This window comes from Leptodactylus fuscus, chromosome 5 (genome assembly GCF_031893055.1).
Source record: "Leptodactylus fuscus isolate aLepFus1 chromosome 5, aLepFus1.hap2, whole genome shotgun sequence".
NCBI classification, from domain to species: domain Eukaryota; kingdom Metazoa; phylum Chordata; class Amphibia; order Anura; family Leptodactylidae; genus Leptodactylus; species Leptodactylus fuscus.
In genome coordinates, this window is record NC_134269.1 from 36821412 (window position 1) to 36833690 (window position 12279).

The 12279-nt window shown below is 43.8% G+C and overlaps 2 protein-coding genes and 2 non-coding genes across 4 annotated transcripts in view; 1 reads left to right on the forward strand and 3 right to left on the reverse strand.

Annotated features, from left to right (window-relative positions):
- Positions 1 to 12279, reverse strand: part of POLM (DNA polymerase mu) — an 85709-nt gene that overhangs the window by 38455 nt on the left and 34975 nt on the right. The window lies entirely within an intron of this gene.
- Positions 1 to 12279, forward strand: part of SH2D6 (SH2 domain containing 6) — a 38798-nt gene that overhangs the window by 802 nt on the left and 25717 nt on the right. The window contains exons 2-6 of the mRNA XM_075275801.1: positions 527 to 552; positions 703 to 737; positions 2652 to 2668; positions 2748 to 2850; positions 9428 to 9486. Of these exons, the coding sequence (XP_075131902.1) occupies positions 530 to 552; positions 703 to 737; positions 2652 to 2668; positions 2748 to 2850; positions 9428 to 9486 (237 nt within the window). The 5' untranslated portion in view covers positions 527 to 529. The remainder of the gene's footprint in view (positions 1 to 526; positions 553 to 702; positions 738 to 2651; positions 2669 to 2747; positions 2851 to 9427; positions 9487 to 12279) is intronic.
- Positions 5518 to 5590, reverse strand: TRNAR-CCU (transfer RNA arginine (anticodon CCU)). Its single transcript has one exon. It is a non-coding gene; the product is annotated as a tRNA-Arg (tRNA).
- TRNAI-UAU (transfer RNA isoleucine (anticodon UAU)) lies at positions 5965 to 6057 on the reverse strand. Its single transcript is given in 2 exon segments — positions 5965 to 6000; positions 6020 to 6057. It is a non-coding gene; the product is annotated as a tRNA-Ile (tRNA).

Here is a 12279-nt window from a genome sequence, read left to right on the forward strand (position 1 = left end):
ATGCCTAGAAATCTCTCCAGGAGACCATTGTGTCTATGGCGCATGGTCCGACTCCAGGAGAGGTAAGTCACAAACTATTTAAGGCTTAGGCCTGATTTGGGTTTCGATTTGGGGAGTACACTTGGGGACCCCCCGAACGGAAACCGAATCCACATAAAAAAGCGGTTACCTTAGGAAACCCTCATACCCCATAGACTATAATGGGGTCCGTGTGGTTTCTGCACAAAAAATGCGGAGACAAAAGTGCTTTTTGCAGCGCTTTTCTCTCTGATTTTTTCATGCGGAGAAGGAAACAGAATTTGAACTGAGCCTTAGTGGCAATAGTAGAAATTGCAAGTTCTTTAGAATAAAAAAAAAAAAAAAATAGAGCTATAAAACATGGAAAATTAAAAACATAAAAAATACTTAAAAATATGTTGAATATAAAAACAATTGATCAGTTCCTGGCAAGATTTACCCTTTAAAGTGTCTTTATTTGTCTCTTATACTACATGTGAATAGTATATTTTATTTCTTTGTCCTTCAGATTATGTACGGGAGCAATAGGAAGCAGTAAGTTGTTATTTTTGCTATTATATGAGTATGTAATAATAATTGAGTATGCAATAATAATACTATAAAATAACATTTACTATCATATATATTGTGGGAGCTGTTATATAGTATGTACTCTAATGCACGTCTACCTGGTTCTGCTTTCAGGTCCAATGCGACTCCCCGTCCTCTCAACCAGTATGGTAAAATAAAACTTATTAAAGGGGTTTACATACTGTAATAAATGTCTGAATTGTGGGGTCTAACCAATAGAGATTGAGCACTGGCCAATAAGAAAGTTGCAAACTCTTCCAAGCACTGTGCCCTTTTAGATCCTACTAGCCACTCTAGGATCCCTTGACTATAGAAAACTCGCAGCAGTTTGTGTAATAACATATATTAGGAGGTTACTATATTTATCATTATTATGTGCTCTTTGATATATTTGGGAAGTCTGATCTCCATACTCTTCTAAAGAAGTTCAATTGTATTTGACATTGACTATATAGGTCTGATACCAGGACACAATTCAATGTGGTCTCCTTGGGTCAACAGGACTAACATCCTGGCCTTGTTTTACTGTCTACAAATGTAATACTTGGATGTAGAATTCCAAGTTTGACATCTCTTCTCATAGATAGAACCCCCGTTTTTCTCTCTATGCAGAGCTATGTGTTCATATACTTTGTGTAGTCTATACTCCCTTCTATTGTAGTCTTATTACCATATATACTCGAGTATAAGCCGACCCCCCTAATTTTACCACAGAAAAATGGGAAAACTTATTGACTCGAGTATAAGCCTAGGGGGGAAATGCAGCAGCTACTGGAAAATTTCAAAAATTAAAATGGTTTTTGGGTGCAGTAGATGCTGGGTGCTGGGGAAGGGGAGGGGGTGTTTTGGTTGTCTGTCTGCCCCTTCCCTGAGCTTGAGGGCTGTTTTTTTTTCCCCCAAGTGGAATTCAGTCTCACTGAATATAGGGGATCTGCAGTGCTCCTATTAACCCCTTCCCAATGGAAGAGGAGCACTGCAGATCCCCTATATTCAGTAGACCGGGCACTGTCAGACACAGGGATACCTAATGTGTTTGTGTTTCACAGTCATTTTCTACTTTTATATGTATTCTAGGGAAAGGAGGGATTTAGAACTTTTATTTATTTTATTTTTTTATTATATTTTTGAACGCTTATTTTTTTCACTATTTTATGGGAGATTCTATACATTACTATTGCGGCTGGTCATAGACCCCCCCTCCACCCCCCTTGACTCGAGTATAAGTTTTTATTACATAAATCAGAAAATACTTTTGGTTACTTTAAGAGGTTGGGCTGTTGGCTTTGACCAAAGTTATATTTGGTAAATGCATAAATAGACATGTTATGGCATCTAAGGCCTGGTTCACATCTGCATTCGGTATTCCGTTCGGGGAGTCCGCTTGGGATGGAACCCTCCGAATGGAAACCTATACACATTAAAAAACGCTACTGCCAGCAGCACTTTTCTCTCCGCATGATTCATGTGGACACCGCGCGGAAAACACACAGAACCTATTATATTCTATGGGGTCCGTGTGGTTTCCTTAGCTAACCACTTTTTAATTCATATAGGTTTCCATTCGGGGGGTCCCCAAGCGGACTCCCCAGCAGAATACTAAACTCAGATATGAACCAGGCCTCATAGAATATTTAATTACTAGTTCCTCAGTGTAGGTGGTATCACCGATGTCAATGAGTGCTTTCATTTGCTTAAACCGACCCATACACTTTAGGTAGGTGTTGAACGACTCTCCCCAATACTTTCAGGCTGGGCTGTATCCTATAGGTTGAGGAGAGAAAGCTTCTGCAGACACCTCTTGCAGTGGCTTATCTATCCAAGAACAAAAGGATCGGGCATCTTCAGGGAGACCCCCATACACATTATATGGTCAACCAAACCCATCGAAGTTGGCAGTTTCCACATCTTATCTGTATGGTTAGCTTTATAGTCCTGATCTTTACGTGGCATATACTGTGACCTCATTGTGATGGCCTACAACATGCCATAGACATGGATTTTCCACCCTAAAACTTTTGCCACTTTTGACATCATATAATAACCTGTCTGTATTTGTTTTGCAGTAAATGACCTGGTCGAGGTAAGTGCCACCATATTTTCTTCCCATATATGTCTTATGTGGTCACGTCCTTTTCACAGTTCTGTGATTTCTTTACCAGGAAGAGGAGGAGGACGACTTGTACGAGCTCCCACCATGTGACCTACAGAGTAGACCATTGCCATGTGTATGGACAGCACAGGAGAATGAAAGTGCATATTTAGGTATCATGTTATTGAGGCATTTGGTCCATCATTCTCTTTGTATGCTTTATAACGTGCGACCACAAATTCTCAGCTGGATAAAATCACCATATGGCCATCAGGGAGGGTTTGTGGCGTCCACCTAGGTCCTCATGGAGGCCCCGAGTCATACGTCACCCATGGCACTAACTAGAACAATATTTTATGATGCCCCCATGTATTTTTCTTTAGAAATAATCAGTTATAGACTAGGCTGCATGTACAAGAGGGCATTTTGTTAAGTTATTAATGTATTATGCCATTATATGATGTGTTGGCCAGTTATAAAAACTTTGTAGTATATCGAATTAAGGAAACCAACTTCCTTATCTATTTATTAGGCTGCTCTCCTTATCTTCACTTCCACTGTTTGTATACATAGAGATCTATTCACACCACACACTGAACTCTATGGAGAGGGGAGGAGGTTGCTGTTGCTTGATATAATGCCTCATTCTGTGCAGTGTGGTGTGTTATCTGGAAGATGTAGCAGTATCAAAAGAGCTCTCTCACAGAGTAGCTAAAGCAATTATTTTGGTGGTCTTTCAAGCAGCCTTCACCTCCCTCTACTCAGCCTGGGAAGTGGAGAAGGAAACCGATTTCTTTAATAAGATATACAGCAAACTTTTTTGTACTATTCATGTATGACAAGCTGTTTATAACTGGAGGTACACAATACTATACATGCTTGGAACGCATACAGGGCCATGGTTAACCACTTATTAGTTTGTGCACTATAAAAAGGGTTTCCATATTTCCATGTAGGTCACTCTGTAGCCAGCCCGCCTCTACAGAAACCTCCCCCACCAGACAGGACCCAGCAGGTAAGTGTTATACTGCAGATCTTGTAAGTCTGATATTTCAGCTTTCACTCTTCTTTCTAGTTACAGTGGTACTAACTCAGTGAGCATATACAGACGGCGCCGACAACAATTAGAATACCGGATGCAGACTTTATTTTACCATTGTGAATATCCTGACACTCGCAGGCTTATATGTAGGTCTTAACCATAGTCAGTCAAGTAGATCTGGTGTGCGGTACAAAGACAATAGGGCACATTTTCTAATCCTGTGTAATATAGATAGTGTAAGGCTAAGTTCACACTTGTGCCGTTTTCTCCATCATTCGTATCCGCCGTGGAACATGAACGATAGAGAGCCCACTTGCTTTTCTCTCCGCCGATTTTCGGCGGAATCTGCGTCCCTTATGGAGATGTGAATGAAGCCTAAACCTAAAGCGCATGTAAACTTTTCATTATTTTTTCATGAATCTATAGTGTAGGTGAAGGGAACAAACTATTGCAATATATTTCACTAAAGGAAAGTGCCTGTGTCTTTAGCTATTACTTCTGTCTTTACTTCTTGTCTACGCTGTGTTTTAACTATTTATTAGATTTCACTGCCCCCATTATGCTCTTTTAATATCCGTGTGCAATAATCAATCCAGCTACAGTGCTCATAGTCGCCAGCCAAAATACCAACTTACATATCATATTCGAGGTGTAAGTGTCTGTGATTCTATCCAGGCAATGGTGTATATATGCATATTCGTCAACGTTCAAGAGCTTCAAGTTCATTGTTCCACCACAAGGTGTCATAGTCTGAGTGTAGTTTACAAAGAGCACATCTCACATTTCCTCATTTTTTTTACGTACCGTATATTTCTGGTTCATGAGAATTATCATTTACATTACAGTAGCACTGACGTATATCACAGTGCTGTATGCAATATATATTCATAGTCTACTTTCCTTACAGTAGATTCAAATACATATGTGTTACAAAAGTACATTTTTGAGTCCATTTCATATCTCTTATAGACTTTATTGATGAATTAACACAAGTATATGACCTGGCAGGGAGGCTGACTTGTTAAAGGGAATATGTCACCAGATTTCCAACCCAGACCCGCTGATAGATAGGTTAGGATCACCTGAATTAAAGTGTGTTTTCCCCTTGTCTATGCAAACGAGCTATTTGGAGCAACGAGGGCGTTGCCGCTTACCTCTTTGGAGCAATGGCAACACCCCCGTTGCTCCAAAGAGCTCATTTGAGTATTGACAGAAAGAGAGAGCACTCAGGAAAGGAGGCACCCATTCGGAAGGGGGAAACACCGTTGGATTCAGGTGACTCTAACCTATCTCTCTGCGGGGCTGGTTTGCTATGCTGGGCTTGGTTACAGACTCCTTTTTTAAAAATGCAATGTGGGTGACATTGGAATGGTACTTAAAGCGCTGTGGAGTTAGCCTGTATTTTTAGCAATCCATGCGTGTGCCCTATCCCAACAACATAGGATTGCGTTGTAAAGAAATTCTGTTTGTAAAAAAAATTCACAATTGGAGGCAGATGGATATCTCCGATTCCGTACCCCGTGTTTGTCTAGGCAATGGGATATAAAGGAAGAATAAAGCAAGGTGCTGTCTTTTTCAAAAGCATAGGGCGTTCTCTGCATTCAAAGAAGATAGCGTTACACTGAATTGCTCTTCTTGGGACATAGAAATTGCCTTTTCATGTTAGTACGCGGCCAGGTTTGGCACGATTCGCTTCAGAAGCAAGCGAGACAATCACCCCGGGAAGAGGAGGCTTGAGAACTTTTAATTTGGACCTAAAACACATCCAGGGTACGCTTGTAAAGCTTAGGCTGACAAACACCCCAGATGGGACTCAAACCCACAATCCCTGGCTTAGGAGGCCAGTGCCTTATCCATTAGGCCACTGGGGCTGGATGCAGGGCACAAGCCTTATGATTCTATTTTTCAAAGAAAGCAGACATGCACCAGCCATCCAAATGCATTATCCAGATGGGACTTGTACCTTTTGCGTTCCAAATCTAAAGCTTTCTTATTGGCGTACTTGCGTTCTTTCAAGAAGAGCCAGGGGTGCCTTTCTTGCTTCCTTTGGATAACACAGTCACAGGATATTGTTAATGGTGAAGAAGAAGAAGAAAAGCTTAATGGAGGGCCTGGACTCTTCCAAAGCACACAAGTTTGCCTGATTTGTGATTCCGTGGTGTTGATAGATGAGGATGAGGCGCCTTGAGAGACTGTGCTGCCTCGCTGCTGTTCTAAAAAAACAGATGAGGGAAGCAAGAAAGGATGCTCCAGGTGAGGCTCGAACTCACAACCTCGGCATTGCTCGACAGTTACTGCTTTATAAGTACCGCGCACTGACCGATTGCGCCACTGGAGCTTACGTGAGGTGCTGCGGACTTGCTTTTTTTGCATGATATTTCCCAAACGATCACCGTTAAGATCGCTGACAGTAAAGATGCTCTGAATCTACTCCAAGTCGTTTTACTTCACTCTTACTGATATATGAAGTCGTACGATCCAAGGTGCTGGCAGGTTTCATGTTAGTTTAAAATATATTTAATGCGGTATAATGGAAACAGAAAACAAATCAAGCAAAAAGACAGTCTAATACATAAACAAAAATTTGGAAATGAAACGGGTATATAAGAAACAGCTTCCATTGCCCAGATATTGCTCTTTTTGTCAATTGGCAAGTTAGCTCTTAGGAGCAATGAGGGTGTTGCCGCTTATCTCAATGGAGAAATGACAGTGCCCTCAATGCTGCAAAGAGCTCAATTTAATATTGACAAAAGTAGCAATATCTCGGCAATGGAGACTAGGATTCACAAGGGGGGAAACACCATTCGATTCAGGTGACCTTAGCCTATCTCTTTGTGGGGCTGGGTTGGTATGCTGGATTCTGGTGACAGACTTCCTTTAACAGTCTGTAAGAAACAGATGACACTCGGCCATCAAAAATGGATAAAACACACCGAATTAATTTAAAATGACCATATAAAAAAGACAGTTTTTTTCACAGCCAAGAAACAAACATGGTCATTGTTATATATCCTAAAATAGGCATGTCACATAAAGACACCCTATGTACATATATATGTATGTATATGAACCATTAGCAGATTGCCTCAAGTCACAGAAAACAAGCACCATGTTGGCATCTATTCTGATAAGCTGTTGTCTTGTTTTGGATAATTATGACCATTATAATAATTATTTTGATGAATGACAAATAACAAGTTGTAGTAATTGATGTCCAATGTACTAAGGGTAAGGTCACACATTCAGGTTTTGTTGATACGGTTTCTGAAACCAAACCAGGATCATAAAGGCTTAGACCTGATGAAGAACACAGTCTACTTCTGTTTTGTCTACAAAACCTGAACACGTGTCCTTACAATACAGTAAAGCAGTGAGGGAACCACACGGAATCAAAGCCCCATCCACATAGGGTGCACTCATTTAGAGGTAACACTTAGGAATAACTACCTTTTAGCTCAGTCTTACCTGCTAAATCAGGTGACCATTAGGAGCGATTTGTGGGCATAGCCACACGGGGTTGTCACACTCTCCACCCGTATCCTACGTCAGACTTCTAACCATCCTATATCCTTGTTTTTCCCCAGGGTCAGTGGCAGCAGAGACCACGTGAGTTTTTATAAAGTGTGTTTTTAGATGATGAATGTTCCAGTCCTTAACAGGCTTCAATATGGTGGAAACAATAAGTGAACTGGATATTTGTTGGTTTTGGATAATGATTCTGACTTGCCCATATCTCCCATTCCTCAACTAACAGTACTAGAAGCACATACAATTGACGCACTGAGGGATTTAGGGTCAGTTCACACGTGAAAACCGCCTAGCTTATTTGTGCGAGGTAAAAAACCTCGGGGAGTTTTTTTGACGCTGTTTTTTGCATTCCACACGGTTTTTGACGCGGTTTTTGACGCGGTTTTCGCTAGCGGTTTTCGCTAGGTTTTTTTTTTCCTATATGTGCTATAGAAACTGCAGGCGAAAACCACGCGTTTTTTTGCAAAAAACCGCGCGTTTTTTTACCGCGCGGTTTTCGCCTCCCATTCACTTCTATGCAATTCTTCAAGCGTTTTCCGCCTGAAGAAAGGTCATGTCGCTTCTTCAGGCGGAAAACGCTAGGAGGAAAAAAAAAGCTAGTGGTCTACATAGACCACTATGTTAAAGGAGCGGTTTTTGAAGCGAATTCCGCTGTCAAAAACCTCCCCTTTGTCCACGTGTGAACTAGCCCTTAATGTTCTGAATGTAGGTAGTTGTGGACTGGATGTGTGCTGGTACCATACGTATGGTTATCGCTTTGTTGGATAGATGGTGGTTACTACCTCCATATCTTGCATGCACCAAAGCAATTACTTGTGTGTTCTCTCCAGCTGCATCCCCCTCCATCTCCTCAGCCTGAAAAGTGGAGAAGGAAACAGATTTCTTTAATAAGACATAATATTTAGTGGTGTAACCACCATCATAGCAGCAATAGCACCTTCTACGAACTTAGGGGACCTGGTGGGCCCCTGCTGCTTTTTTATTTTAATAGGCCGTTACCTGTTGGAGTAAACCCAGCAGATAAGAGGCCCTATTTACTTACCGATCCTTGAAGGTGAAAAGGAGGTGGCTGTAAGCAGGAACAAGGATTGCTAAATAAGCTTAAAATGCTATTTAGACCCCCGTGTATAATAATCAGAAGTCCGGGGAGGTGACAAACATAAAAAACAGTGGTATTTACCCTTCCTGGGCTCTGGCAGTTCACCTTGTTGTCTTTGGGCCTCTTTAGTGACATCACAGACGTTATGTGGGTATGGCCGGCATCACGACGTATAATGTTGATGGTGTATCCCACGTCTGTGACGTCATTGAAGAGGAGTTGCGCCGGAGCCTAGGAGAGGTTAGTAACACTGCTTTTTATGTTCAGCACCTCCCTTGGGTTTCCGCTTATTGTTAGGGAGCCTTCACACGGAGTAACGCTGGGCTCAATGTGTACTTATTTTTACTGCCGTAGAAAAGCGAGGGTCACATTTACGTCGCGTTTACGCAGCGTTTTTTACTATGAGCGTATATGCGGCGTTTAAGGGCGCTTTTTTTGCTGGCGTAGAAAATTGCCGCGTATACACTCATAGTAAAAAAACGCCGCGTAAACGCGATGTAAACGTGACCCTCGCTTTTCTACGGCAGTAAAAATAAGTACACATTGAGCCCAGCGTTACTCCGTGTGAAGGCTCCCTTAGTCTGAAAAGACCCCAGAGTATAATAATAGTTTGTGGGTGGTATTCCCTAAATATTTCAGGTTCTGATGGCCTGAAATTTTTGCCATATCTGTATCAAACACCGTAGGGGCCACAGTGGGACATAATGCTGTGTGATAGGGCCACTATGAGACATTATGCTGTGTGGAGGAGTTGCTATAGGACATTATACTGTGTGCAGGGGCAACTATGTGACATTATACTGTGCAAGGCCACTGTAGCATATTGTAATGTCTGGAGGACACTTTGGGACATTATAGCGTGTGTAAATGGGGCATTACACCATGTAGGGGTCAGGAAAGGGGTGATGTGGGGAGGCCAAGTCAAAAGTTTGCTATGGCGCCTATGGTGATATTTATTTACGACAAGTTGTTTATAACTGGAGGTACACAATACTATACATGCTTGAAACGTATACAGGGCAATGGTTAGCCAGTTATTAGTTTGTGCACTATAAAGAGGGTTTCTATCATTTCCATGTAGGTCCCTCTGCAGCCGGTTTGCCTCTACAGAAACCTCCCCCACCAGACAGGACTCAGCAGGTAAGTGTTATAGATCCTGTAAGTCTGTGATCTTTCATCTTTTCACTCTTCTTTCTAGTTGGTATTATCTCAGTGAGTATATACAGACCGTGGTTACTTTAGTGCAGATAGCTCTGTGCTCTCCTGTTCCCCCTCCCCTCTCCATAGACATCTATCTCTCCACCTGCACTATGGATAAGTAATATATAAAAATATACTTACAATTTTAGCTGACCACATACATGAGACAGCTGTCTGCTGAATGATTGTTTGGTTGACAGCTATCTCATCATATAAATGTAGGCATAAATGATGATAAATCAGACACATCCCCGTCACGGTTCCTTTTTGAAAAGTGGCGAGGGTGTCGTGAAAAATGGGTCCATGACAATTTTTTTTGCAAGGGTTTATTCCAGAAAAGTGGCCTAGGCAGGTGACAAATGGGAAACATTTTTATCAAGACTGTCATTGGATTCACCAGTCTTGATGAATTCACCCGTTGCCTTTATAGAACCTATTACTTGGCTCACTTGGCGCCAGAATTTGGCTACCCATCTTATGTCATGATCCTTTTTGCCGAGTTATACCACTTTCTTCAACAAGGCAAAAAAATATATTTAAAACAATGAATAAAGATGGTACAAGACATGTGAGGCCGGGTTCACACGGAGTATTCTGGCTTGTCATTTGGTACGTAGACACTGCGGGAGGATTTGCGGGCCGTATATGCTCCCATTGTTTTCAATGGGAGCCGGTACCGTACACGCGGCGCTATTTTGCTGATGTGATTTTGCGACAGCCGCGTCTACGTACCAAATGATGAGCCAGAATACACCGTGTGAACCCGGCCTCAGAAAGGTTTTTTTAAGCAAACTGAAATAAAATTCTAGTTATATTGGATAATAAATCTGCCCCGCTGTGTTTTAACTGTTTTATAGATTGTACTGCCCCGTATCAGTGTGCCATAATAGATCCATAGTTGCCAGCCAAAATACTTATATAATCATAATCTATGTGTACGTACAGACATACAGTGTGGTTTCGGAATTCTTGAAAGTTCAAGTTCATTGTTCCGCCACAAGGTGTCATATTCTGAGTGTAGTTTGTAAAGAGGATATCTCACAATTCCCTACGAACTACATATAAAAGTACATTTTCGAGCCATTTCATACCGTTCATAGATTGTATTGGGTAGTGAACACGTGTATGACTGGCAGGGAGGCTGACTTATTCCATTAAAGGTAGTCTGTCACCGGAATCCAGCATATCAACCCAGATCCGCAGATAGATAGGTTAGGGTCACCTAGCTCAGTCCTATCTGATAAATCACGTGACCATTCCACGCCATTTGTTGGAATGTAATGCCAGGGGCGGATCCAGGGCCAGGCGAGCCGGGCAACCACCCGGGGCCCCGCGCTTAGCGCCTAACAAAATGGTCCCGGTCGGCATGTCCCGACTCCAACTGATCTCAGCGTTAAAGCAGGAGCTGACAGCTCCTGCTTTAAACGCCTATGTATTTCAGCTCATCGGCGGTAGGACGCCGATAAGCTGAATACATAGGCGTTTAAAGCCGGAGCTGTCACAGCTCAGCCCCTGCTTTAACACTGAGCTCTGGGCCTCCGGCATTTGTAGCCGCGATGTGATGATGTCATCACATCGCGGCTACAATATGTGTATGAGCGAGAGAGCTGCGAGGGAACGAGGAATGGTGAGTGTGTGTGTGTGTGTGTGAGTGAGAACGGCATGACACTGGGGCAGATGGAGGGGGGAGAACAGCATGGCACTGGGGCAGATGGAGGGGGTGAGAACAGCATGACACTGGGGCAGATGGAGGGGGAGAACAGCATGGCACTGGGGCAGCTGGAGGAGGGAGAACGGCATAGCACTGGGGCAGATGGAGGAGGGAGAACGGCATGACACTGGGGCAGATGGAGGAGGGAGAACGGCATGACACTGGGGCAGATGAAGGGGGAGAACGGCATGGCACTGGGGCAGATGGAGGAGGGAGAACGGCATGGCACTGGGGCAGATGGAGGGGGAGAACGGCATGACACTGGGGCAGATGAAGGGGAGAACGGCATGACACTAGGGCAGATGGAGGGGGGAGAATGGCATGACACTGGGGCAGATGAAGGGGGGAGAACGGCATGACACTGGGGCAGATGAAGAGGGGGAGAACGGCATGACACTAGGGCAGATGGAGGGGGGAGAATGGCATGACACTAGGGCAGATGGAGGGGGGAGAATGCCATGGCACTGGGGCAGATGAAGGGGGGAAGAACGGCATGACACTGGGGCAGATGGAGGGGGGAGAATGGCATGACACTGGGGCAGATGGAGGGGGGAGAATGGCATGACACTGGGGCAGATGAAGGGGGAAGAACGGCATGACACTGGGGTAGATGGAGGGGGGAGAATGGCATGACACTGGGGTAGATGGAGGGGGGAGAACAGCATGACACTGGGGCAGATGGAGGGGGAGAACGGCATGACACTGGGGCAGATGGAGGGGGGAGAACTGCATGACACTGGGGCAGATGGAGGGGGGGGAGAACAGCATGACACTGGGGCAGATGGAGGGGGAGAACGGCATGACACTGGGGCAGATGAAGGGGGGGAATGGCATGACATTGGGGCAGATGAAGGGGGGAGAACGGCATGACACTGGGGCAGATGAAGGGGGGAGAACGGCATGACACTGGGGCAGAGACGGGGGGGAAATGAAACTGTGGGCAGATAAAGGGGGAGAATGGCATGAAACTGGGGACAGAGATAGAGGGGGGGACATGAAACTAGGGGTAGATGAAGGGTGTA